The sequence below is a fragment of the Bos mutus genome, chromosome 25 (genome assembly GCF_027580195.1).
Source record: "Bos mutus isolate GX-2022 chromosome 25, NWIPB_WYAK_1.1, whole genome shotgun sequence".
Taxonomy (NCBI): domain Eukaryota; kingdom Metazoa; phylum Chordata; class Mammalia; order Artiodactyla; family Bovidae; genus Bos; species Bos mutus.
Window position 1 is genome coordinate 23511727 of NC_091641.1, and position 23942 is coordinate 23535668.

General features: G+C 40.9%; 1 protein-coding gene across 1 annotated transcript in view; it reads right to left on the reverse strand.

Annotated features, from left to right (window-relative positions):
- ACSM3 (acyl-CoA synthetase medium chain family member 3) overlaps nucleotides 1-20049 on the reverse strand; it is a 56399-nt gene extending 36350 nt beyond the window's left edge. Inside the window, exons 1-3 of the mRNA XM_070362924.1 lie at nucleotides 19891-20049; nucleotides 11566-11835; nucleotides 10564-10774 (exon numbers count right to left, since the gene is read on the reverse strand). Of these exons, the coding sequence (XP_070219025.1) occupies nucleotides 10564-10774; nucleotides 11566-11766 (412 nt within the window). The 5' untranslated portion in view covers nucleotides 11767-11835; nucleotides 19891-20049. The remainder of the gene's footprint in view (nucleotides 1-10563; nucleotides 10775-11565; nucleotides 11836-19890) is intronic.
- Between the last annotated feature and the right edge of the window lie 3893 nt (nucleotides 20050-23942).

The window sequence follows — 23942 nt, forward strand, 5'->3', positions numbered from 1 at the left end:
TCCATGAGTTTAAGTTTGGTTTCTGGAGAAGTGTCACTTTCTTTTTGTGATACCTTATTACTGTGGTTTTTCACAGTGCTCGTTATCTTGTTCCTCTGCCCACACATTTGAAGGAGTGAATATCTTTCTTATTAGGTAAAATTGTTGTGTGTGTATGTGTGCTCAAACATATCAAACTCTTTGCAACCCATGGACAGCAGCCTACTGGGCTCCTCTGTCCATGGAATTTTCTAGGCAAGAATACTGGAGTTCGTTGCCATTTCTTACTCCAGGGGATCTTCCTGACCCAGGAACTGAACCAGCATCTCTTGTGTCTCCTGAATTGGCAGGCAGATTCTTAACTACTAGGGGCCACCTGGGAAGATTTGTTTATTTTGATTCTAAAAATTCAATACATTGGTAATTAGAGGACCTTCTTTTGTTTTCCAGCAGGTGGCACCACAACACGAGTCTTTGTTTTCCCTAACCTGACCAGCCTCTGACAGTACTATGGAATCAGTATTTTCCACCCTTCATTACCTCTGTCAGGGGTGTGCCTGGAGCCCTCATTGTCACTGCTTGTGCCTTTGGAGTCTTTGGTGCCTTCTGCTGCAAGCGTTGCTGTTGTTGCTCATGTCACCGCTGGGTGCACCATGATGGCAGGCACCTCTGCTGCATCTGGGGTTGTTGTGGCTGTCAGGTTTGCAGGCCCTGCTGCCTTGTGCAGGGGTGCTGGAGCCTTCAGCACACCTGTACCTGGTAGGGCTGGGGTTGCAGGCCCTGCTGCTGCTGCCTGCTTCCCTTTAGCTGCAGGTACTGATGCTGCTGGGAAGCTGGAGTTGTGTACACCACCTCCCCAGCCACCACTGAGTTCTTTCTCAGATGTGTGTTCATCCAATGTGGTCAAAGAGCCAGGATTATGGGCACTCCCCCACCTTGTTCCCTTGAATCCACCTCCTAAGTACCATTCCATCCACCTTCAGATGTACAGATGTGTGGATCTCTCTGGTACCTTGGTGTGTTGGGCAGAGGAACCTTTGTAGAGTTATATGTTTTACTTGTTGCAAATTGAAGGGGAGAGAAAAAGGAAACATCTCACACTACCATGATGTTGAATTACCACATCTAGATGATTTTTTTAAATTTATTGAGATATAGTTGATTTTTAAAGAACTGTTCTTATTTTCAATTTTTATAAAAATTTCTAGAAAATTCTAGAGGGTGCATTGGGCTCTACACTGAGTTTCTGAATGCCTTTGGGCAAATGACTTAATGTTCCTTTTTCCCCAACTATGAAAGCTTTCCCTTCTCTGTTTATAAAATGAGATTTTCTCTTCCTAATCATAAAGCTCTTGTGATGATAAAATGAGCAAATTGAGAAAATAACAGGCAGGAAGCCCAGGGGTCTCCAAACAGAGGGAATAGGCTGCAAGTGTCAGACATTTTTTTATCTCTCTCTTAAGCGGCAGGAGGAAACAAACAAATGTCAGATTTTTTTCCCCGTCTCTATACAATATTAAAAGGAGGTTTCTCTTAAAATTCTGTGTTGCCGTGATGACACCTGGCTCCACCTGAACTTCACTTTTCTCAAATCTTGAGCTAACCAATGCATTTTTTCTTATGGAAATGTTTGTCTTAAGCTATGTTAATGAACTATGTATTCACCCTAGACTCTGTCTTTCTTCAAGTCAGTTTGCTTAAGATTCAGAATGATAAGGGCTCAATAAACCTGTATGTTTTATTCATACATTGTTCTCCTAATCTTTGTTAATAATACTATATATTTACTTGGAAACCTGTCTTTCTTCAAGATTCATGTCAATCATTTTATGGCCCGGGATGAGTCACCAGGTGCCAATGTTATCTTAAAATACATGTTGTGGATGAGGGACCTGGTGCCTTTCTGAGTTTCAGGATATCTCCTTTCTCTAATTAACAGCTTACTGATAGGTATATAACATACTGCTAAAGGCTAGCATGGGGGCATTCTTTCTGGCCCCTTCTGATGTCTATGTCAGAAGCTTTCTCTATCTCTTTTATACTTCAGTAAAACTTTATTACACAAAAGCTCTGAGTGATCAAGCCTCGTCACTGAACCCGAATTGAATTCCTCTCCTCCGGAGGCCAAGAATCCCGGTGTCTTTTCATGACTCAGCAACAATCTTTCAAAATGAGTGAATGTTTATTATAATTCCAGAGGGACCACAAGTGTTATATAAACTTCTTCAAGACCTGTAGGCCGAGATTGGGTGGGATAGTAGCTTTTTGTGGTAAATGGCACTTAAAGGAACTTATTCTTGGCAATTACTATTTTTTTAATGATTATATACTGAGATTTCTGTTGTAAAGGAATTTGACCTACAATACATATGCAAGAGTTTGAAAACGAAAATATGATGAGTTTGTTGTTGGCCCTGTAGACTATAGGCATATCTCTCTAAGAACTTGGAAATAAGGGAAATAGATTGCCTTCTAAGAGCTAAACTGTAAACTCAATATAAAATAGAAAAGAGATATTCATAGTCAATATAAACAGACATAATGATTCACAGAGCAACAAGATTAAGCCATACCCTTATATATAATATATTAATATAAAATTGGTTTCAGAAAGGGATACTGCAGCCACAGAACATAGCAAAAGGAGACTTACTAGGGCAAATCCTGGTAGTACGCACCTAAGCCTGTCTAGAGGAGAAGTCTCTGTTAAGGGATTTTACATATTATAGTCCCTGGGATGAGGTGGCCCCTAGCCAGTACCTATATTCACACTGCACTGTTTTCATTTTCTCAAATCTACAAATTATTTCTTGCCTCAGGACCTTTGTGGAAGCTTTTCCATTTGCTTAGAATGAATGCTTCCATCACCTATACTTTCTCCCTCTGGCTGACTCATCCCTCAGTTTCAGCTTAAATTATGCACCTAACCAAAATGAAGAGAAATTATTTCTTAGCAAGAAAGAAGAGGTCAAAGGAGCAGGAGCTTGAGAGAAGCAGATAGACAAGAGGCCCTGTGGCTCTGTTAGGGGAAGCACACTGACTGAAACCACCCACCCTGGCCAGGCACCATAGTAACCATTTGCATGAGTTGTTTTACGACAGGAGGTTCTGGTAAGGAACACAGAACTAATAAGCCTTCACCAACTGGAAGAGTTCAGGAAAGGTCAAAAGGAGACACCACATGTCTGACCACCTCCCAGAATCCTTCTCTCTAGCATCCATTTTGGCTGAACAAGGCATGCACCACCAAGGTCTCCGAGTCAGAATGATTGACTAAAGACAACACATTAAAAATAATCCCATCACCATAAAACCCAAGACTGCAAGCCATGTGACAGAGCTGTTCTCCTGGGTTCCCTTACCTTCTGCTCTCCACCCGGGTGCCCTTTCCCAATAAAATCTCTTGCTTTGTCAGCACATGTGTCTCCTCAGACAATTCATTTCTGAGTGTTAGACAAGAGCCCAGTTTTGAGCCCTGGAAGGGGTCCCCCTTCGTGCCAACAGCTTCAGAGCAAAAATAGTAGAGACAGAAACTGCCTGCTGAATAGCCTGACCTCTTACAGAGGCCAGTTTTTCTTTCTGCACTTTTTCTCCTGTAAAATTCTCCAGTAAATATTCAATAATTCTTCTTCACTATTGAACTACTGAATATGAATGGATTTCTGGTCCTGGCAATCAAATAGTCTGTTACTGGTGCTTCCCTGGTGGTTCGGTGGTTAAAAATCCACCTTACAAGGCAGGGGACACCAGTTTGATCCCTAGTCTGGGAGGATCCCACATGCCATGGGGCAACTAAGCCTGTGTGCCACAACTACTGAGCCTGCACTCTGTAGCTCATAAGCTGCAACTACTGAAGACCTCGTGCCCTAGGGCCCATGCTCCACAACAACAGAAGCCATCACAATGTGAAAGTTCACACACCATTAGAGAGTAGCCCCTAATCTCTGCAACTAGAGAAAGTCCGTGCAGCAAAGAAGACCAACTGCAGCCATAATATATGCTGCTGCTGCTGCTGCTAAGTCACTTCAGTCATGTCAGACTCTGTGTGACCCCATAGACGGCAGCCCACCAGGCTCCCCTGTCCCTGGGATTCTCCAGGCAAGAACACTGGAGTGGGTTGCCATTTCCTTCTCCAATGCATGAAAGTGAAAAGTGAAAGTGAAGTCGCTCAGTCATGTCCGACTCCCAGCGACCCCATGGACTGCAGCCTACCAGGCCCCTCCATCCATGGGATTTGCCAGGCTATAGTACTGGAGTGGGTTGCCATTGCCTTCTCCAATATATAACATTAGTCTGTAACTAAGCTGTTTTTTAGTTGCTAAGTTGTGTCCAACACTTTTGTGACCCCATGGATTGTAGCCCACCAGACTCCTCTGTCCATGGGATTTCCCAGGCAAGAATACTGAAGTCGGATGCCATTTCTTATCCAGGGTATCTTCCCAACCCAGATTGAGCCTGCATCTCCTACACTGACAGGCAGACTCATTACCACTGAGGCACCAGGGAAGCCCTGTGTTATTAAGACAGTGAGCTTCAACAGTATTCATGAAAGCAGTCATTTTGTTAAAAAACTATGCAAAAGTGGACTGTGCAACTCCAGTGAATAATTTACAAGTACACATGAGATTAGAGCATATAGCTCTCCTCAAATGCAAATAATGATTATAGTAAATTAAGAAAGTTAATATTTATTATAATAAAGATATTAATTCAACAAATATTTTGCTGAAATTTACTGTAAGCCAATCTTTGGAGTCACAGAGATGAATATATCATAGTCATTGCCTTTTAGAAGCTTCTTCACAGTCCTATGAGAATGACTGAGAAGCAACCCCACATCCAAGGAGTGGTAGCTGCGCGGGTGCAGGAGGGCCAAGAGGAGCAACTCCACGTTCAAGGTCAGGAGGGGCGGCCGTGACGCGATACCCCTCGTCCAAGGTAAGGAGCAGCGGCTGCGCTTTGCTGGAGCAGCTGTGAAGAGATACCCCACGTCCAAGGTAAGAGAAACCCAAGTAAGATGGTAGGTGTTGCGAGAGGGCATCAGAGGGCAGACACACTGAAACCAGAATCACAGAAAACCAGCCAAGCTGATCACACGCACCACAGCCTTGTCTAACTCAATGAAACTAAGCCATGACGTGTGGGGCCACCCAAGATGGACGGATCATGGTGGAGAGGTCTGACAGAATGTGGTCCACTGGAGAAGGGAATGGCGAACCACTTCAGTATTCTTGCCTTGAGAACCCCATGAACAGTATGAAAAGGCAAAATGATAGGATACTGAAAGATAAACTCCCCAGGTCGGTAAGTGCCCAATATGCTACTGGAGATCAGTGGAGAAATAGCTCCAGAAAGAATGAAGGGATGGAACCAAAGCAAAAATAATACCCAGTTGTAGATGTGACTGGTGGTAGAACCAAGGCCCGATGCTGTAAAGAGCAATATTGCATAGGAACCTGGAATGTTAGGTCCATGAATCAAGGCAAATTGGAAGTGGCCAAACAGGAGATGGCAAGAGTGAATGTCAACATTCTAGGAATCAGCGAACTAAAATGGACTGGAATGGGTGAATTTAACTCAGATAACCATTATATCTACTACTGTAGGAAGGAATCCCTTAGAAGAAATGGAGTAGCCATCATGGTCAACAAAAAGAGTCCGAAATGCAGTACTTGGATGCAGTCTCAAAAACGACACAATGATCTCTGTTCGTTTCCAAGGCAAACCATTCAATGTCACAGTAATCCAAGCCTATGCCCCAACCAGTAACGCTGAAGAAGCTGAAGTTGAACGGTTCTATGAAGACCTACAAGACCTTTTAGAATTAACACCCAAAAAAGATGTCCTTTTCATTATAGGGGACTGGAATGCAAAAGTAGGAAGTCAAGAAACACCTGGAGTAACAGGCAAATTTGACCTTGGAGTATGGAATGAAGCAGGGCAAAGGCTAATAGAGTTCTGCCAAGAGAACACACTGGTCATAGCAAACACCCTCTTCCAACAACACAAGAGAGAACTCTACACATGGACATTACCAGATGGTCAACACTGAAATCAGATTGATTATATTCTTTGCAGCCAAAGATGGAGAAGCTCTATACAGTCAACAAAAACAAGACCAGGAGCTGACTGTGGCTCATATCATGAACTCCTTATTGCTAAATTCAGACTTCAATTGAAGAAAGTAGGGAAAACCACTAGACCGTTCAGGTATGACCCAAATCAAATCCCTTATTATACAGTGGAAGTGAGAAATAGATTTAAGGGACTAGATCTAATAGACAGAGTACCTGTTGAACTATGGATGGAGGTTCGTGACATTGTATAGGAGACAGGGATCAAGATCATCCCCAAGAAAAATAAATGCAAAAAAGCAAAATGGCTGTCTGAGTAGGCCGTACAAATAGCCGTGAAAAGAAGAGAAACGAAAAGCAAAGGAGAAAAGGAAAGATATAAGCATCAGAATGCAGAGTTCCAAAGAATAGCAAGGAGAGATAAGAAAGCCTTCCTCAGCGATCAATGCAAAGAAATAGAGGAAAACAACAGAATGGGAAAGACTAGAGATCTCTTCAAGAAAATTAGAGATACCAAGGGAACATTTCATGCAAAGATGGGCTCGATAAAGGACAGAAATGGTATGGACCTAACAGAAGCAGAAGATATTAAGAAGAGGTGGCAAGAATACACAGAAGAACTGTACAAAAAAGATCTTCGTGACCCAGATAATCACGAAGGTGTGATCACTCACGTAAAGCCAGACATCCTGGAATGTGAAGTCAAGTGGGCCTTAGAAAGCATCACTACGAACAAAGCTCGTGGAGGTGATGGAATTCCAGTTGAGCTCTTTCAAATCCTGAAAGATGATTCTGTGAAAGTGCTGCACTCAATATGCCAACAAATTTGGAAAACTCAGCAGTGGCCACAGGACTGGAAAAGGTCAGTTTCCATTCCAATCCCAAAGAAACGCAATGCCAAAGAATGCTCAAATTACAGCACAATTGCACTCATCTCACACACTAGTAAAGTAATGCTCAAAATTCTCTAAGCCAGGCTTCAGCATACGTGAACCGTGAACTTCCAGATGTTCAAGCTGGTTTTAGAAAAGGCAGAGGAACCAGAGATCAAATTGCCAACACTGGCTGGATCATCGAAAAAGCAAGAGAGTTCCAAAAAAAAACATCTATTTCAGCTTTATTGACTATGCCAAAGCCTTTGACTCTGTGGATCACAATAAACTGTGGAAAATTCTGAAAGAGATGGGAATACCAGACCACCTGACCTGCCTCTTGAGAAACCTGTATACAGGTCAGGAAGCAAGAGTTAGAACTGGACATGGATCAACACACTGGTTCCAAATAGGAAGAGGAGGATGTCAAGGATGTATATTGTCACCCTGCTTATTTAACTTCTATGCAGAGTACATCATGAGATGTGCTGGGCTGGAAGAAGCACAAGCTGGAATCAAGATTTCCAGGAGAAATATAAATAACCTCAGATATGCAGATGACACCATCCTTATGGCAGAAAATGAAGAGGACTAAACAGTATCTTGATGAAAGTGAAAGAGGACAATAAAAAAGTTGGCCTAAAGCTCAACATTCAAAAAACTAAGATCATGGCATCTGGTCCCATCATTTCATGGCAAATAGATGGGGAAACAGAGGAAACAGTGTCAGACTTTCTTTTTTGGGGGCTCCAAAATCACTGCAGATAGTGACTGCAGCCATGAAATTAAAAGATGCTTACTCTTTGGAAGGAAAGTTATGACCAACCTAGATAGCATATTGAAAAGCAGAGACATTACTTTGCCAACAAAGGTCTGTCTAGTCAAGGCTATGGTTTTTCCAATGGTCATGTATGGATGTGAGAGTTGGACTGTGAAGAAAGCTGAGTGCCGAAGAATTGATGCTTTTGAACTGTGGTGTTGGAGAAGACTCTTGAGAGTCCCTTGGACTGCAAGGGGATCCAACCAATCCATCCTGAAGTAGATCAGTCCTGAGTGTTCATTGGAAGGACTGACGCTAACACTGAAACTCCAGTACTTTGGCCACCTCACGCGAAGAGTTGACTCATTTGAAAAAGCCCTGATGCTGGGAGAGATTGGGGGCAGCAGGAAAAGGGGACTACAGAGGGTGAGATAGCTGGATGGCATTACTGACTCAATGGACATGAGTTTGAGTAAACTCTGGGAGTTTACTGAGCGACTGAACTGAACTGAGTATGCCCAGACAGAACAGTACAGGTTAAATTAGAAACACATACTATTTCTTTCAGTTCAGTTGTTCAGTCATGTCCAACTCTTTGCAACCCCATGAATCATAGCACGCCAGGCCTCCCTGTCCATCACCAACTGCTGGAGTTCACCCAAATTCATGTCCATCGAGTTGGTGATGTCATCTAGCCATCTCATCCTCTGTCATCCCCTTCTCCTCCTGCTTCCAATCCCTCCCAGCATCAGGGTCTTTTCCAATGAGTCAACTCTTCTCATGAGGTGGCCAATGTATTGGAGTTTCAGCTTCAACATCAGTCCATCCAATGAACACCCAGAACTGATCTCCCCTAGAATGGACTGGTTGAATCTCCTTGCAGTCCAAGGGACTCTCAAGAGTCTTCTCCAACACCACAGTTTAAAAGCATCAGTTCTTCGGCACTCAGCTTTCTTCACAGTCCAACTCTCACATCCATACATGACCACTGGAAAAACCATAGCCTTGACTAGACAGACCTTTGTTGGCAAAGTAATGTCTCTGCTTTTCAATATGCTATCTAGGTTGGTCATAACTTTCCTTCCAAGGAGTAAGCATCTTTTAATTTCATGGCTGCAATCACCATCTGCGTGATTTTGGAGCCCCAAAAAAGAAAGTCTGACACTGTTTCCTCTGTTTCCCCATCTATTTGCCATGAAGTGATGGGACCAGATGCCATGATCTTAGTTTTTTGAATGTTGAGCTTTAGGCCAACTTTTCCACATTCATCTTTCACTTTCATCAAGAGGCTTTTTAGTTCCTCTTCACTTTCTGCCATAAGAATGGTGTCATCTGCATATCTGAGGTTATTGATATTTCTCCCGGCAATCTTGGTTCCAGCCTGTGCTTCTTCCAGCCCAGCATTTCTCATGATGTACTCTGCATAGAAGTTATGTAAGCAGGGTAACAATATACAGCCTTGACGTCCTCCTTTTCCTATTTGGAACCTGTCAGTTGTTCCATGTCCAGTTCTAACTGTTGCTTCCTGACCTGCATATAGGTTTCTCAAGAGGCAGGTCAGATGATCTGGAATTCCCATCTCTTGAAGAATTTTCCACAGTTTATTGTGATCCACACAGACAAAGGCTTTGGCATAGTCAATAAAGCAGAAATAGATGTTTTTTCGTAACTCTCTTGCTTTTTCGATGATCCAGCCAATGTTGACAATTTGATCTCTGGTTCCTCTGCCTTTTCTAAAACCAGCTTGAACATCTGGAAGTTCATGGTTCACGTATGCTGAAGCCTGGCTTGGAGAATTTTGAGCATTACTTTACTAACATGTGAGATGAGTGCAATTGTGTGGTAGTTTGAGCATTCTTTGGCATTGCCTTTCTTTGGGATTGGAATGAAAATTGACCTTTTCTAGTCCTGTGGCCACCCAAAAAGGAAAGCACCTAGACTGGGAGATCAGGGCGATGTTGCTGAGAAGGTGACATTAGAACTGAGACTTTTAAGTTTAATAGGAGTTGTTTAGGGGATTAGGTGCGAATGAAATATTTTCTAAGCATAGGAAATAGTGTGCACAAAATCAAGGAGACAAGAAAGATAACAAACCTTATAGGAAACTGTTTGAGATGGCTGAAGAGTAGGAGTGTGGGAAAATGAGAAAAACAAATGGAAGATAGCTAGAGCTTTCCACAATTCACCTCAAATTTTATCTGGTATGCAACAAAGAGTTATTAAATACTATCAAGCAGCGAAATAAAAGGATAACATATGTGTTCTAGAAAAACACTGCTGTGGAGGATGAATTGGATTGAGATGGGGTATAGACACACACAGAATCAGGAGTAGGGATTCTTTTGGGAAAATCCACTCAGAAGATAGTAAAAATGAAGTAAGGAAAGGGCAATGAAGTTGGAGAAGATGAGGTACTTTGGAGCCATGTAGGAAGTCAAATTTATAAGATGTAAGAACTGATTAGGAAGGAGGAGTAGCAGATGCCTGGCTTAGGGCACTAGATGAATGGTAATTAACCATGAGAGGAATAAAGGTTTGATGCAGGAACTAGGATGGGTTCCTTGAGTTTGTGACTGATTGAGTTGCAGATGATTGTGAATCCTATAGGAGGAGAGAAGAAGTTGGTCTATAGGTGTTCGATTGTTGATTGGTATTAACTTAAACGTATTTCATTATTAAAAAAAAAAAACAACCCAACTCATAGGTCAAAAGATATGGCATGTTTCCAACACATTTCTAAGGTTCTCGAGAATAATACCATGTTGTGTATAGTTCTTCAAATAAAAATGGCCAAAATAAATGTCTCATGATTACTTAGATGTTTTGGAAAATCTCTCATCCACCATACTTTAAATATTGCAACACCAACACTACTAACCTGTGCGCAGACAGGCTATATTTGCAAGCCACCATTCAGGGATCCTGGGCAAAAGCAAAATTACTCGATCTCCCCTTTGCAGGCCACAGGCTTCTGTAAGTATATTTGCAAATTTCCTTGATAAAGATCCTAGTTCCTCAAAACTCCATCTCACTTCTTCTCCATTTCCATTTGTCCACCAGAAGGCTGGATTGGAAGGTTTCTTCCCAGCCTGAGGAAAGACAAACAAGTCAGATTTAAAGGTGGTTGTGCAGCTAAATTCTATTTCAACTGACTTAATGTAATATTTTCTCTGAAGAAAATTCACAGGTCTTTAGTTAGGACATACTTGGAGTATTTGGGAGGAACTCTGGGGTCCTTATTTCTAGATTTTGGGAGCCATGTCACTTCTTTCAGCACATGTGATTTCTCATTTAGCCTGATTATTTTTCTTTCCATAAAGGTAGAATTCTTGCATCCCTTTATATTCTCTCAATGCTCTTTGCCTCATTTCCTGCCATTTTTTATTCTTGGGTTCCCATTTCACTCTAGTCCTTTATATTTATTTATTTTTAGTATTTATTTATTTATTGGGCCACTTTAGGTCTTTGTTGTGGCACACAGGATCTTCACTGCAGCAGGTGGGATCTTTTGTTGTGGCCTGTGGCCAGCAGGCTGAGTTGCCCCATGACATGTGAGATCCATGTTCCCTGCTTTGGAAGGTGGATTCCCAACCACTGGACCAACAGGGAAGCCCCTACTCCTTTTTCTTTTTTAAAAAATTAACCTATAATCATAGGTTTTTATAACCCAGGCTTTTTCAACCATGGAACTCTTAACGGTGAACCAGATGTCCTGTGCATTACAGGGTATTTAGCAGCACCCCTTAGCCTCCACCCATTAGCATACACCCTCCCCCAACTCACAGCAACAAAAGTGTCTCCAGACATTGCCAAATGTCCCCTGGGGGCAAAAATCACTCTCAGTTAAGAAACTGCAGTCTGACTGGTCCTTGCTACATACCTTTTCCATACTGGTCCATTGGTCCAGGACATCTTTGGCAAAGTTGAAATACTCTGGGATCTCTAGTTTAAAGTCCTGTTTCATGGATTCATAGTTGGAGAAATTCTGAGGGGTCACTGTTCTGTAATCTTTATGCAATGCTCTCATAGAGCCAGGAATTACTGGGCACTGAAAATATTTGGCACAAAGTAATATCTTCATGGTGACAAGGGCTAACGTCAGTCTGGCTAAGTATTTTAGCACCCAGAATTTCTACAGATACCAATCCATCTAAAAGACAAACAAAAAGACATGCATTTGTTTCAGCCATATCCCCAAGCAGCCAAGTTTTATTATTATTAATCATCATAGTAGTACTATTTTTTGAGAACTCACTATGTCCCAAATACTGTGCTCAATGCTTTACTTACATACAATTTATCATTAAATCTTCAGAGTAACCCTGTAAAGTGGGTGCTATTATCGTCTCTGCAGATGGAGAATATGATGAATAAGAGGTTGTCTCAGTCCTCTCTGGTTTAAACAACAGATAATTATTTCTCACACTTCTGGAGGCTAGGGAGTCCTAGATCAAGCTGCTGGCTGGTTCAGTTATCCCATGAAGGTCTGTTCCTAGCTTGCAAATGGTTGCTGTCCCTCTGTGATCTCACATGATGGAGAGAGAGAGAACCCTGCTCTCTCTTCCACTTCTTGGAAGATACTAATCCCATCAGGTGCCTCACTGTCATGACCTCAGCTAAACCTAATTACCTACCAAAGGCCCCATCCCCAAATACCATCACATTGGAGGTCAAAGCTTTAACAGAAGAACTGTTTTGAACTGGGATACAAACATTCAGTCTGTAACAGAGGCATTGATTGGATTTGAACCTAGAATTGTCTCATTCCAGCCCATTCTTCTGACAAGTAAGGGCTAGTGCCTCCATATACATTTCTAAAAAAGAAAAGATCTGTGTCATCCAGTTACTCTCAATGAAAGTAAAAAGTTAAGCTTTTATTCTCTTTCATCTAAGGATTTCAAAAGGAGTGTAGAAATGTTAAGGAGAATTTTTTGCAATGGGTAATCCACAGATGAAGAAACTGAGGTAGCAAAGTACCAGTTACTCATGAAAGCACTGTCAAAGCTCCTCTAGTTTATAGACTATAATTCCCACACTCCAGATGGGAGCCCACACTACCTCCAGGCTTGGAGCTGCATTTACCAGAGATATGAAAATAGAGTTTAGCCTTTTGTAGGAGAGGCCTCTCTGGGCCACCCAGTCCTCCCTCCTTCTGTGGGAAATCATTTGATCACAATGTCATTTATTTGGCTGAGGTCTCATAATTGAGGCTATATAAAAACAGTTTTAGGGATCACGGGTTTTCTTCTTAATACTTTCTGTAATCTTCCAAATTTCCTGCAATGAAACACTACTCTCACAATCATTGCTGCTAAGTCACTTCAGTCGTGTCCGACTCTGTGCGACCCCATGGACGGCAGTCCACCAGGCTCCGCTGTCCCTGGGATTCTCCAGGCAAGAACACTGGAGTGGGTTGCCAGTTCCTTCTCCAATGCATGAAAGTGAAAAGTGAAAGTGAAGTCACTCAGTCATGTCTGACTCTTAGTGACCCCATGGACTGCAGCCTACCAGGCTCCTCCATCCATGGGATTCTCCCAGCAAGAGTACTGGAGTGGATCACCATTGCCTTCTCCGGCTCACAATCATTAAATCATCATTTTTAGCTTCAATTCTAACTTTACGGTATGTAAGGCAGAGTAGCTGTGTGGAAGCATTTATGTATTGATATAGTTCCAAACAATGATTAATAATGGATGCCAGCCATACATTTAACTCTAAATGGACCTGGCAATTGGGCATCATATTGTTGCACTCAGTGCATCCTCATGGTTACTTAATATAATGATTTATTATGATAATAAAGATATTAATTCAACAAATATTTCACTGAGATTTACTGTAAGCCAAGGAGCCAAGGAGACCTGGGTACTTTGTCTGACCCTTTGATCTATTTGTATGCAGACCTGATAAGGCAATGAGATGAAGCCCTTTGAGATCATCTGATTTAAACCTCCTCATTTTTCACCTGCAAAGAAAACAGGATCCCGCAGAAGGGAAGCAACTTGCATTAATGTGATATGAGAATTAGAACTAGAATGTTGGTCTACAGATCAATGGGATTTCATTTGAGCAGTGCTTCTCAAACCTGGTTATATATTTGAATCATGAGGAAAGCTTTATAAATGTACTGATGCCTGAGTCTTAATTAAATCAGAATCTCTGGGGTTAGTGTTGTAGCCACGCGTTCTGGGAAACAGATTCACTCAGAAGAACAATGCAGATAGTGGAGTGCAGTTTATTACACCAGCGGGCCCAAGGTAGAGTCTCCTCTTAGCCAAGGACCCTGACCAGTTTTTGTGAAAACCTTATATACCCTAAGTGTACTTGCTCAAACCCACCTCCCCAAATTCCTTGAAACTAGTCTGGACAAGGTGAAAGAGAGATAAGATCAAAGTTAACCCATGATTCATGTGTCACAAGACTAGATAAACAGTGGATATATGTCAGTAGGCCTGTGGTCATATCCCGGTAAACATAATGGAATTTATCACTTTGTTTCGTTACAGAAATAATTAGCATATTCTTTTAGACAATGGAGAGTCCAAGTACAAGTCCTGAGGCTCTTTAATCCGGGAATCTGGTTTTCCATTGGTATGCCATTTCTATAGACACCGGGCACAAAGTTCAGAGTCCATTGGGAGGGTGACCAGGCGTGTAGCCTAACGTTCGCAGCCTGGCCTAAGATGGAGCCCAGCTCTGTCTGTTTCCTCCTTCATTAGGGCCTGGGAATCATATTTTAAAAAATTTCCTCAGAGGATTCTGCTGTGCAACCAAGGCAGAGAGTCATTGATTTGGAGGTTATGATCCATAAACAATCAATATCAGCATCACCAGGAAACTTATTAGAAATACCCATTTTCAGACCCCAGTTTCACATTTTACCAATGAAGAGACTAGTAGAATCACCCTCAGAGAGTTGTCCCAAAGATTAAATGAGACAAAGTGCTTATCATGGTGTCTAGCATATCACTATCCTTTAGCTCAGGAGTCAGCAAACTTTTTCTGTACAGGGTCAAATAATAAATATTTTGGGTTTTGTGGGCCATTTGGTCTCTGTTGTAACTGCTCCACTCAATTCTAGTTGAGGCAGCAGCCACTGACAATACAAAAATGAATAATCATAACTGTGTTACTAAAAATACTAACTATGTCTCATCATGAATTGTTATTCCGTTTTTTATTTTTCCAAATAGTTAAAAATGCAAAAATTATTTTTGGTTCACAGGTTGTACAAAAGCAAGTGGAGGGCTGGATTTAGCCCATGGGCCATAGTTTGCTAATCTTTGCACTAGAATATAAAGTTTATGAGGGTATGGGCATTGTCTATTATGTTCATGGGAATTATAATAGCATTTGGCCAGAGTAAGTGCTAAATAAATATTTGTTGAATAAATAAATGACTTCTTCAGAAGGCAGAAACTTTACACACGGTGTTTTGTGGTTTTTTTTCCCCAATAACTCAGAACTGTCCAGTGGGTTGCAAAGAGTCAGACAGGACTGAGCACACACACACACACACACACACACATACAACACAGCAGAATATATATCTCCTCCTTTAACCAGAATTGTGTGACAACTTGCACTGTTCATGTGGCTAATTTAGATTAATTTAAATACTATTTGAAAATTAGTTCTTTAGCCACACTAGCTACATTTCACAGAGAAGGCACTGGCAACCCACTCCAGTACTCTTGCCTGGAGAATCCCATGGCTGTAGGAGCCTGGTAGGCTGCAGTCCATGGGGTCGCTAAGAGTCAGACACGACTGAGCGACTTCTTTCACTTTTCAGTTTCATGCATTGGATAAGGAAATGGCAATCCAGTCCAGTGTTCTTGCCTAGAGAATCCCAGGGACGGGGGAGCCTGGTGGCTGCCATCTATGGGGTCCCACAGAGTCGGACACGACTGAAGCGACTTAGCAGCAGCAGCAGCAGCTACATTTCAAGTGCCTAATAGCCACATGTGGCCAGTGGCTACCATACACATGTCAGTGCAGTCACAAAACATTTCTATCATTGCAGAAAATTCTTATTGATAGTGCTAACCTATATTGATAATAGCTCAGAACTGGAGTGATATGAAACATTAATATACAGGAAACTTGAGAGGAAGAGTTCCCAAGATAAGATTTTTCTAAAAGTTCAGGTTTAGTAAATTGTTTACTCATCACTTTCCTCTTGTTTGAAGCTGCGTGAGGGAAAGTGTTAACTATTAATCAGAGATCCCGTGGCAGTTCTCTTAGGCTCTAAAAGAGGCTACTTTTTAGAACAGAAATGAAACCCTGAATCTTCAAACATCATTCTCTTTGGCAGTGAGGGTTGAGTGGAAGGAACAAACCTTCTCTCTTATTTGCTGGCAAGTTACATCCTGCACATTTTGCAGCTCTCTTCCTTCTTACAGAATTAACAATGTTTACTTCAATGGGAAGGAAACAGTTAAGTAGTCAACACTAAGTTTTTGGCAACCTGGTTCCAGTATTCTTGCCTGAGAAATCCTGTGGATAGAGAAACCTGGCAGCTATAGTCCATTATGCCACAGAGAGTTGGACATGACTGAGAGACTGAGCACAGCACAACACTGTTTTTAGTGCTTTAACTTTGTTTTTAATTTTGGAGGATAATACCGTCAAATGATTTAAAAAATTACAAAAGGTACACAGTGAAAAATCTGCCTTCCACCCCATCACATAGCTGCCCAGTTTCAGTTCAGTTCAGTCGCTCAGTCATGTCCAAATCTTTGCGAACCCATGGACTGCAGCATGCCAGGCTTCCCTGTCCATCACCAACTCCCAGAGCTTACCCAAAATCATGTCCATCGAATTGGTGATGCCATCCAACCATCTCATCCTCTGTCATCCCCTTCTCCCGCCATCAATCTTTTCCAGCATCAGGGTCCTTTCTAGTGAGTGAGTCAGTTGTTCGCATCAAGTGGCCAAAGTATTGGAGTTTCAGCTTCAATATCAGTCCTTCCAATGAATATTCAGGACTGATTTCCTTTAGGATAGACTGGTTGAATCTCCTTGCAGTCCAAGGGACTCTCAAGAGTCTTCTCCAACACCACAGTTCAAAAGCATCAATTCTTCGGCACTCAGCTTTCTTTATGGTCTAACTTTCACATCCATACATGACTACTGAAAAAATCATAGCTTTGACTAGATGGGCCTTTGTTGGCAAAGTAATGTCTCTACTTTTTAATATTCTCTCTAGGTTGATCATAACTTTCCTTCCAAGGAGGAAGCATCTTTTAATTTCATGGCTGCAATCACCATCTGCAGTGATTTTGGAGCCCCTCAAAATAAAGTGTCTCACTATTTCCATTGTTTCCCCATCGATTTGCCATGAAGTGACAGGACTGGAATGCCATGATCTTAGTTTTCTGAATGTTGAGTTTAAAGCCTACTTTTCCATGCTACTCTTTCACTTTCATCAAGAGGCTATTTAGTTCTTCTTTGCTTTCTGCCATAAGGGTGGTGTCATCTGCTTATCCGAGGTTATTAATATTTCTCCCGGCAATCTTGATTCCAGCTTGTACTTCATCCAACCCAGCATTTCACCTGATGTACTCTGTATATAAGTTAAATAAACAGGGTGACAACACACAGCCTTGACATACTCCTTTCCCTATTTGGATCCAGTCTGTTATTTCATGTCTAGTTCTAACTGTTGCTTCTTGACCTGCATACAGATTTCTCAGGAGGCAGGTCAGATGGTCTGGTACTCCCATCTCTTGAAGAATTTTCCAGTTTGTTATCACACAGTTATTACACAGTCAAAGGCTTTGGCGTAGTCAATAAAACAGAAGTAGATGTTTTTCTGGAATTCTCTTGCTTTTTCAGTGATCCAGCAGATGTTGGCAATTTGATCTCTGGTCCCTCTGCCTTTTCTAAAACCAGCTTGAACAACTGGAAGTTCTTGATCCACATATTGTTGAAGCCAGGCTTAGAGAATTTTGAGCTTTACTCTGCTGGTGTGTGAGATGAGTGCAATTGTGCGGAAGTTTGAGCATTCTTTGGCATTGCCTTTCTTTGAGATTGGAATAAAAACTGGCCTTTTCCAGTCCTGTGGCCACTGCTGAGTTTTTCAAATTTGCTGGCGTATTGAGTGCAGCAGCACTTTCACAGCATCATCTTTTAGGACTTGAAATAGCTCAACTGGAATTCCATCACCTCCACTAGCTTTGTTCGTAGTGATGTTTCCTAAGGCCCACTTGACTTTGCATTCCAGGATGTCTGGCTCTAGGTGAGTGATCACACCATTGTGATTATCTGGGTTGTGAAGATCTTTTCTGTGTAGTTCTGTGTATTCTTTCCACCTCTTCTTAATATCTTCTGCTTCTGTTAGGTCCATACCATTCCTGTCCTTTTTTGTGCCCATCTTTGCATGAAATGTTCCTTTGGTATCTCTAATTTTCTTGAAGAGATCTCTAGTCTTTCCCATTCTGTTGTTTTCCTCTATTTCCTTTCACTGATCACTGAGGAAAGCTTTCTTATCTTGCCTCGCTATTCTTTGGTACTCTGCATTCAAATGGGTATATCTTTCCTTTTCTCCTTTGCCTTGAGCTTCTTTTCTCTTCTCAGCTATTTGTAAGGCCTCCTCAAACAACCATTTTGTCTTTTTGCATTTCTTTTTCTTGGGGATGGTCTTGATCATCCCATCCTTATTCCCTCAGAAAACTCTATTATTATTTCTATGTATTTTTTTAAAGTTTCTTTATATATATTCAAGCAAATGACCATAGTTTCTTTTTTCTCCACCACTTTTATACCACATGTAGTCCAGAATACCCACAATTTTGTCCATAATTTTTTTTTTAATACAACTTTGGAGGGTTTTCCATATCTGTGAACAGATCTTCCTTATTTTGCTTTTTTGTTTTAAATAGCTGTATGGCATTCCAGAACAGCTGTGCTATAATATCTTAAGCCAATCCCCTATCTATCTTCATTTGGACTATTTCCATTATTTTGCAATTAAAGTGAAAATTTCAAACAATTTTCTCCACTCATTCAGAATCCTTCAAACATATGTTGAAAAGAAAATTGGCCAGGCATTTGGAGCTTAAAATGGCCTAATCATTTTGTTCTACCAAAAAGAAAATCCCAACATCTTTGTCATCAAAACTAAGACCACATTTTCCCCAACAAAGTTCTTTTCCTATCTTTTCAGTGATTTTAACTTTTCATAAGGTCCATTTTATAGGCTTTTAGTGAGTGACTTCACTTTCACTTTTCACTTTCATGCATTGGAGAAGGAAATGGCAACCCACTCCAATGTTCCTGCCTGGAGAATCCCAGGGATGGGGAGCTGGTGGGCTGCCGTTTATGGGGTCATACAGAGTCGGATATGTCTGAAGCGAGTTAGCAGCAGCAGCAGCAGTATTCTTTTTAGGTGATAGAGCTGAGATAATTTCCCAATGTAAGCCTGGATTTTTATAATGAGCCATAGAAAACTCTTGTAATAAAGACAGTACCACTTCTGGCTAGATGAACTTTTCAGGGCCTCATCTGCAATGTAGCTTCTACATCCATATAAGCTGCAGTGCCAAGAGAGTTTTCACCACCCCACATCTCCATAACTATCTTTCCTATCAAGTAATCCAAGCAATAATGGTAGCTTGGCATATATAGCCTGAAAGCAAGGTAAAATCCCTACTATTTTCCTCAACTAAACTTCTATATAGAGTTTTTAGATCTATGCTTGACCACGTAGCAGAGAAAAGTGGCTGCCCCCAGGTTATTTCCTTGAGTTTCCATGTATGTTTCCTAAAAGTTCCTAGAAAAAGATTGCATACTTCCTGGATGATGCAGAAGATGGATTCTTATTTGCCACTGAGCAGGGCAGGGAACTAAGTAGTACAGTGAAAAACTCAGCTGCTACTTGGACTCAATTGAATTTTTTTAAAAAACACTTTAAGAAATTAACAAATGAACATGGTTTTTTTTTAAAAAAATTAAATAGCATGAAAAGCTTAAAATGAAAAACTTAGCTGCTATGTTTATAGCCTTTTTTGTGTACATACTCCTGGTCACTTACTCGATAGTATTACACGACAACTGACAAATTCTGATAGAAACACCCCAGCTGCCCAAGATTTCAGTGAGACCATTTTTGATTTGTTGGTCTTGTTTGTTTGCTATCTTTGTTTAAAAGTACATGTGCCAGCCCAGCAAACCATACTTAGAAGACAGATAAGGTGGTACTCACTAAAGTGACAAATTCTGACACAGCTGGAGATGACAGATGACGGCAGACTTATTTCCTTGAGGAGGATCCCTGAAACTTGAACTCTTGCATCTGCTTTGGTGGTGGTAATAACCAAAAGAAGAGAGAATAGCCTGACAGTTGGGAGAGGTTAAATTATGCTCAGAAGTGTCTTGCTTGGATTGGTGAAGACATTCTGGAGGGAGGAGCAAACGTTCTGGGCTAAGTTTACACTGTAAGTTTACACAGTCCCCTGAGGTTACTTATCCCTTTTATAGTTAATAATTTACACACACCACAGGCTTTTGCAGGAATGGGAAAACAATTATTAGAGGGAAAATGTCCATGCAGTTGCTGGAGGGGTTAGTTTCATGAAGGGATTGAGGGAATTTTCTCTCAGAAGAAGGAAAGAAAAAAGGGTGAAAGAAAGCAAAGGGGTTTTGAATAGACAGGAAAGAAATTAAGGTATAGGTTGCTCTAGGTCACAGTGAACCAGTTGCTATGTTTATCTTTGGACCTGTTGAACCGATCAGGACTAAGAATAAATAGTATCAGCTTACTCTTCTGTTTACATCCTTCAACACTTTCTAGTTCACGCCAGGTAAAAATTCAAATCTTTACATGGACTCCAAGAAACTGCATGATCTGACACAGTGTCCTTTCTGACCCACTGCCCTCTCCTTCGCTCCCTCACTCTGCTGCAGCCACATCAGCCCCCTTACTTTTCTTGTAACATATGTATTCCAGCCTTTGGATCTTTGAACTTACAGTTCCCACTGCCTTGAACACTCTTCCCTGGACTATTGCCTTCACCAAATCCCTCTTTTATGAGATGTCCTCTCAAAGAGGTCTTCTCTTACCACATTTTCTAAAATAGCATCCCTCATTTTTGTCTCTTTACCCTGTTTTAACTGTTCACATCTCTTACTACCACCCTTACAAGTAAGCAATTCTTTTTTCCATGGATGTATCACTATCATCTAGAGCAGTTGTTGGCAAATCTTAGGCATTCAATAAATATTTGATGGGAAAATGAAAAGATAAATGACTCGGTTACAGATGACAAAAACCCAAATCAAATTCACTTAAACAAGATGAGGAATTTATTTGTCCCTTTTTAGTTCTAGGAGTTTGTTGTTGTTGATTCCTTGGGATTTTCCATGTAGATGATTATATCATCTACAAGTAGGGACAGGTTTACTTCTTCCTTTCAGATATATGCCTTTTACTTCCTGTCTTGTCTTAGGACTGCCTAGAATTTCCAGCACTATGTTGATTAAGAGTGTTGAGAGCAGACATCCCTGCCTTGTTCCTGATACTAATGGGAAAACATTCAGTCCCTCATGTTTAACTTGATAAAGAGCATCTACAAAAAACTTTATCAAGTGTAGGAAATTCTCCTATGTATCCCTATTTTCCTGAGAGTTTTTATCATCAATAACTCTTGAATTTTGGTAAATGTCTTTTCAGTTCAGTTCAGTTCATTTCAGTCGCTCAGTTGTGTCCGACTCTTTGCGACCCCGTGAATCGCAGCACTCCAGGCCTCCCTGTCCATCACCAACTCCCGGAGTTCACTCAGATTCACATTCATCGAGTCAGTGATGCCATCCAGCCATCTCATCCTCTGTCGTCCCCTTCTCCTCCTGCCCCCAATCCCTCCCAGCATCAGAGTCTTTTCCAATGAGTCAACTCATCGCATGAGGTGGCCAAAGTACTGGAGTTTCAGCTTTAGCATCATTCCTTCCAAAGAAATCCCAGGGCTGATCTCCTTCAGAATGGACTGGTTGGATCTCCTTGCAGTCCAAGGGACTCTCAAGAGTCTTCTCCAACACCACATTTCAAAAGCATCAATTCTTCTGTGCTCACTATCTTGTGATTTTTTTCTTCTTTACCCTGTCAATAAGGTAGATTATGTTGATTGATTTTTAAATATTAAACAGCCTTGCTTCCTTGGAATAAACCCCACTTTGTCCTTTTGTATAATTATTTTCATATATTACCAAATTCTATAGTTTACTTTTCTTGCCAAAGTTTAGAACTTTTTAACCATTCTTTAAAGAAAGACCTGCCCTAGTTTTCTCAACTTCTGAGATTCTGATGACACAAATGTTACTTTTTTTTTTTTTAATGATAGTCCCACAGATCTCTGGGGCCCTGATATATTTTTTTAATTATATGCATTTCAGGTGTACAACATTATAGTTCAGCATCTATATACACTACAGAGTGATCACTACTACAAGACTAGTTACCATCCATCAGCATACAGTTGACTTTTGCATTTCACCTACTCTAAACCACCTTACCCTCTGATAACCACTGTTTTGTTCTCTGTACCTGTGTGTTTTTCACTGATTTGTTTTATATTCCTGACTCAGAGGTCGAACCCGTGTCTCCTGCATTACAGGCAGATTCTTTACCATCTGAGCCACCAGGGAAGCCACCCATACATGAACAAAAATCATATGGTATTTTTCTTTCTCTGTCTGCCTTACTTAGCATAATACTTCAAAGTCAATCCATGTTGTCACAAATGGCAGGATTACATTTGTTTCTATGATTGAGTAGTATTCTATTTAAACACACACATACATATATGAACATATATATGTTTATCCATTATGTGTTACCTCCTTTTTCCATTTATCTGTCAATAAGCACTTAGTTTGTTTCCATATCTTTTCTGTTGTAAATAATTCTGCAATGAACATAGGGATGCATATATCTTTTCAAATTAGTGGCTTTTTTTGTTCTTCAGATAAACACGCAGAAGTAAAATAGTTGAATCATATGGTAGTTCTATTCATAATTTTTTGAAAAATCTCCATACTGTTTTCCATAGGACTGTACCCATAAACTGTGTAAGAGGGTTCCCTTTCCTCCACATCCTCTCCAACATTTGTTATTCCTTATCTTTTTGATGATAGTCATAGGTGTGAAGATCTTACTGTGGTTTTGATTTGAATTTACCTGATAATCAGGTATTATCAGGAAAGATATTGAACATCTTTCCCTCTTCTCTGTGTCTTCTTTGGAAAAATGTCTATTCTGATTCTGTACCCATTTTTCACCTAGTTGTTTTTTTTTTGTTGTCACTGGGTTAAATGAGTTCTTTATATATTTTGGATATTAGCACTTGTCAGATATATGATTTGTAAATATTTTCTCCCATTTTAGTCTGTTGCCTTTTCACCTTGAAAATGGGTTCTTTCACTGTGCAGAAGCTTTTTAGTTTGATGTACTCCATTTGTTTATTTTTGCTTTTGTTTCCCTTAATTTGGAGTTAGAGCCACAAAAATATCATTAAGACCCATGTCAATGAAGATATTGCCTATGTTTTTTGTCTAGAAATTTTATTATTTAGGTTATTACCAGTATTACAAGCTTTTCATCCCCTTTTAACTTTTGTGTATGATATATCAGCTCAGTTCAGTTGCTCAATCATGTCCAACTCTTTGCGACCCCATGGACTGCAGTACACCAGGCTTTCCTGTCCTTCACCAACTCCAGGAGCTTGCTCAGACTCATGTCCATCAAGTCAGTGATGCCATCCAACCATCTCATCCTCTGTTATCCCCGTCTCCTCCTGCCTTCGATCTTTCCCAGCATCAGGGTCTTTTCCAATGAGTCAGTTCTTTGCATCAGGTGGCCAAAGTATTGGAGCTTCAGCTTCGGTATCAGTCCTTCCAGTGAATATTCATGGTTAATTTCCTTTAGGATTGACTGCTTTGATCTCCTTGCAGTCCAAGGAACTCTCAAGAGTCTTCTCCAACACCACAGCTCAAAAGCATCACTTCTTCGGTGCTCAGCTTTCTTTATAGTCAACTCTCATGTCCATACATGACTACTGGAAAAACCATAGCCTTGACTAGACAGACCTTTGTTGGCAAAGTAATGTCTCTGCTTTTTAATATGCTGTCTGAGTTGGTCATAGCTTTTCTCCCAAGAAGCAAGCATCGTTTAATTTCATGGCTGCAGTCACCATCTGCAGTGATTTTGGAGCCCAAATGTAATAGTCTAATTTCATTCTTTTGCATGTGGCTGTCCAGTTTTCC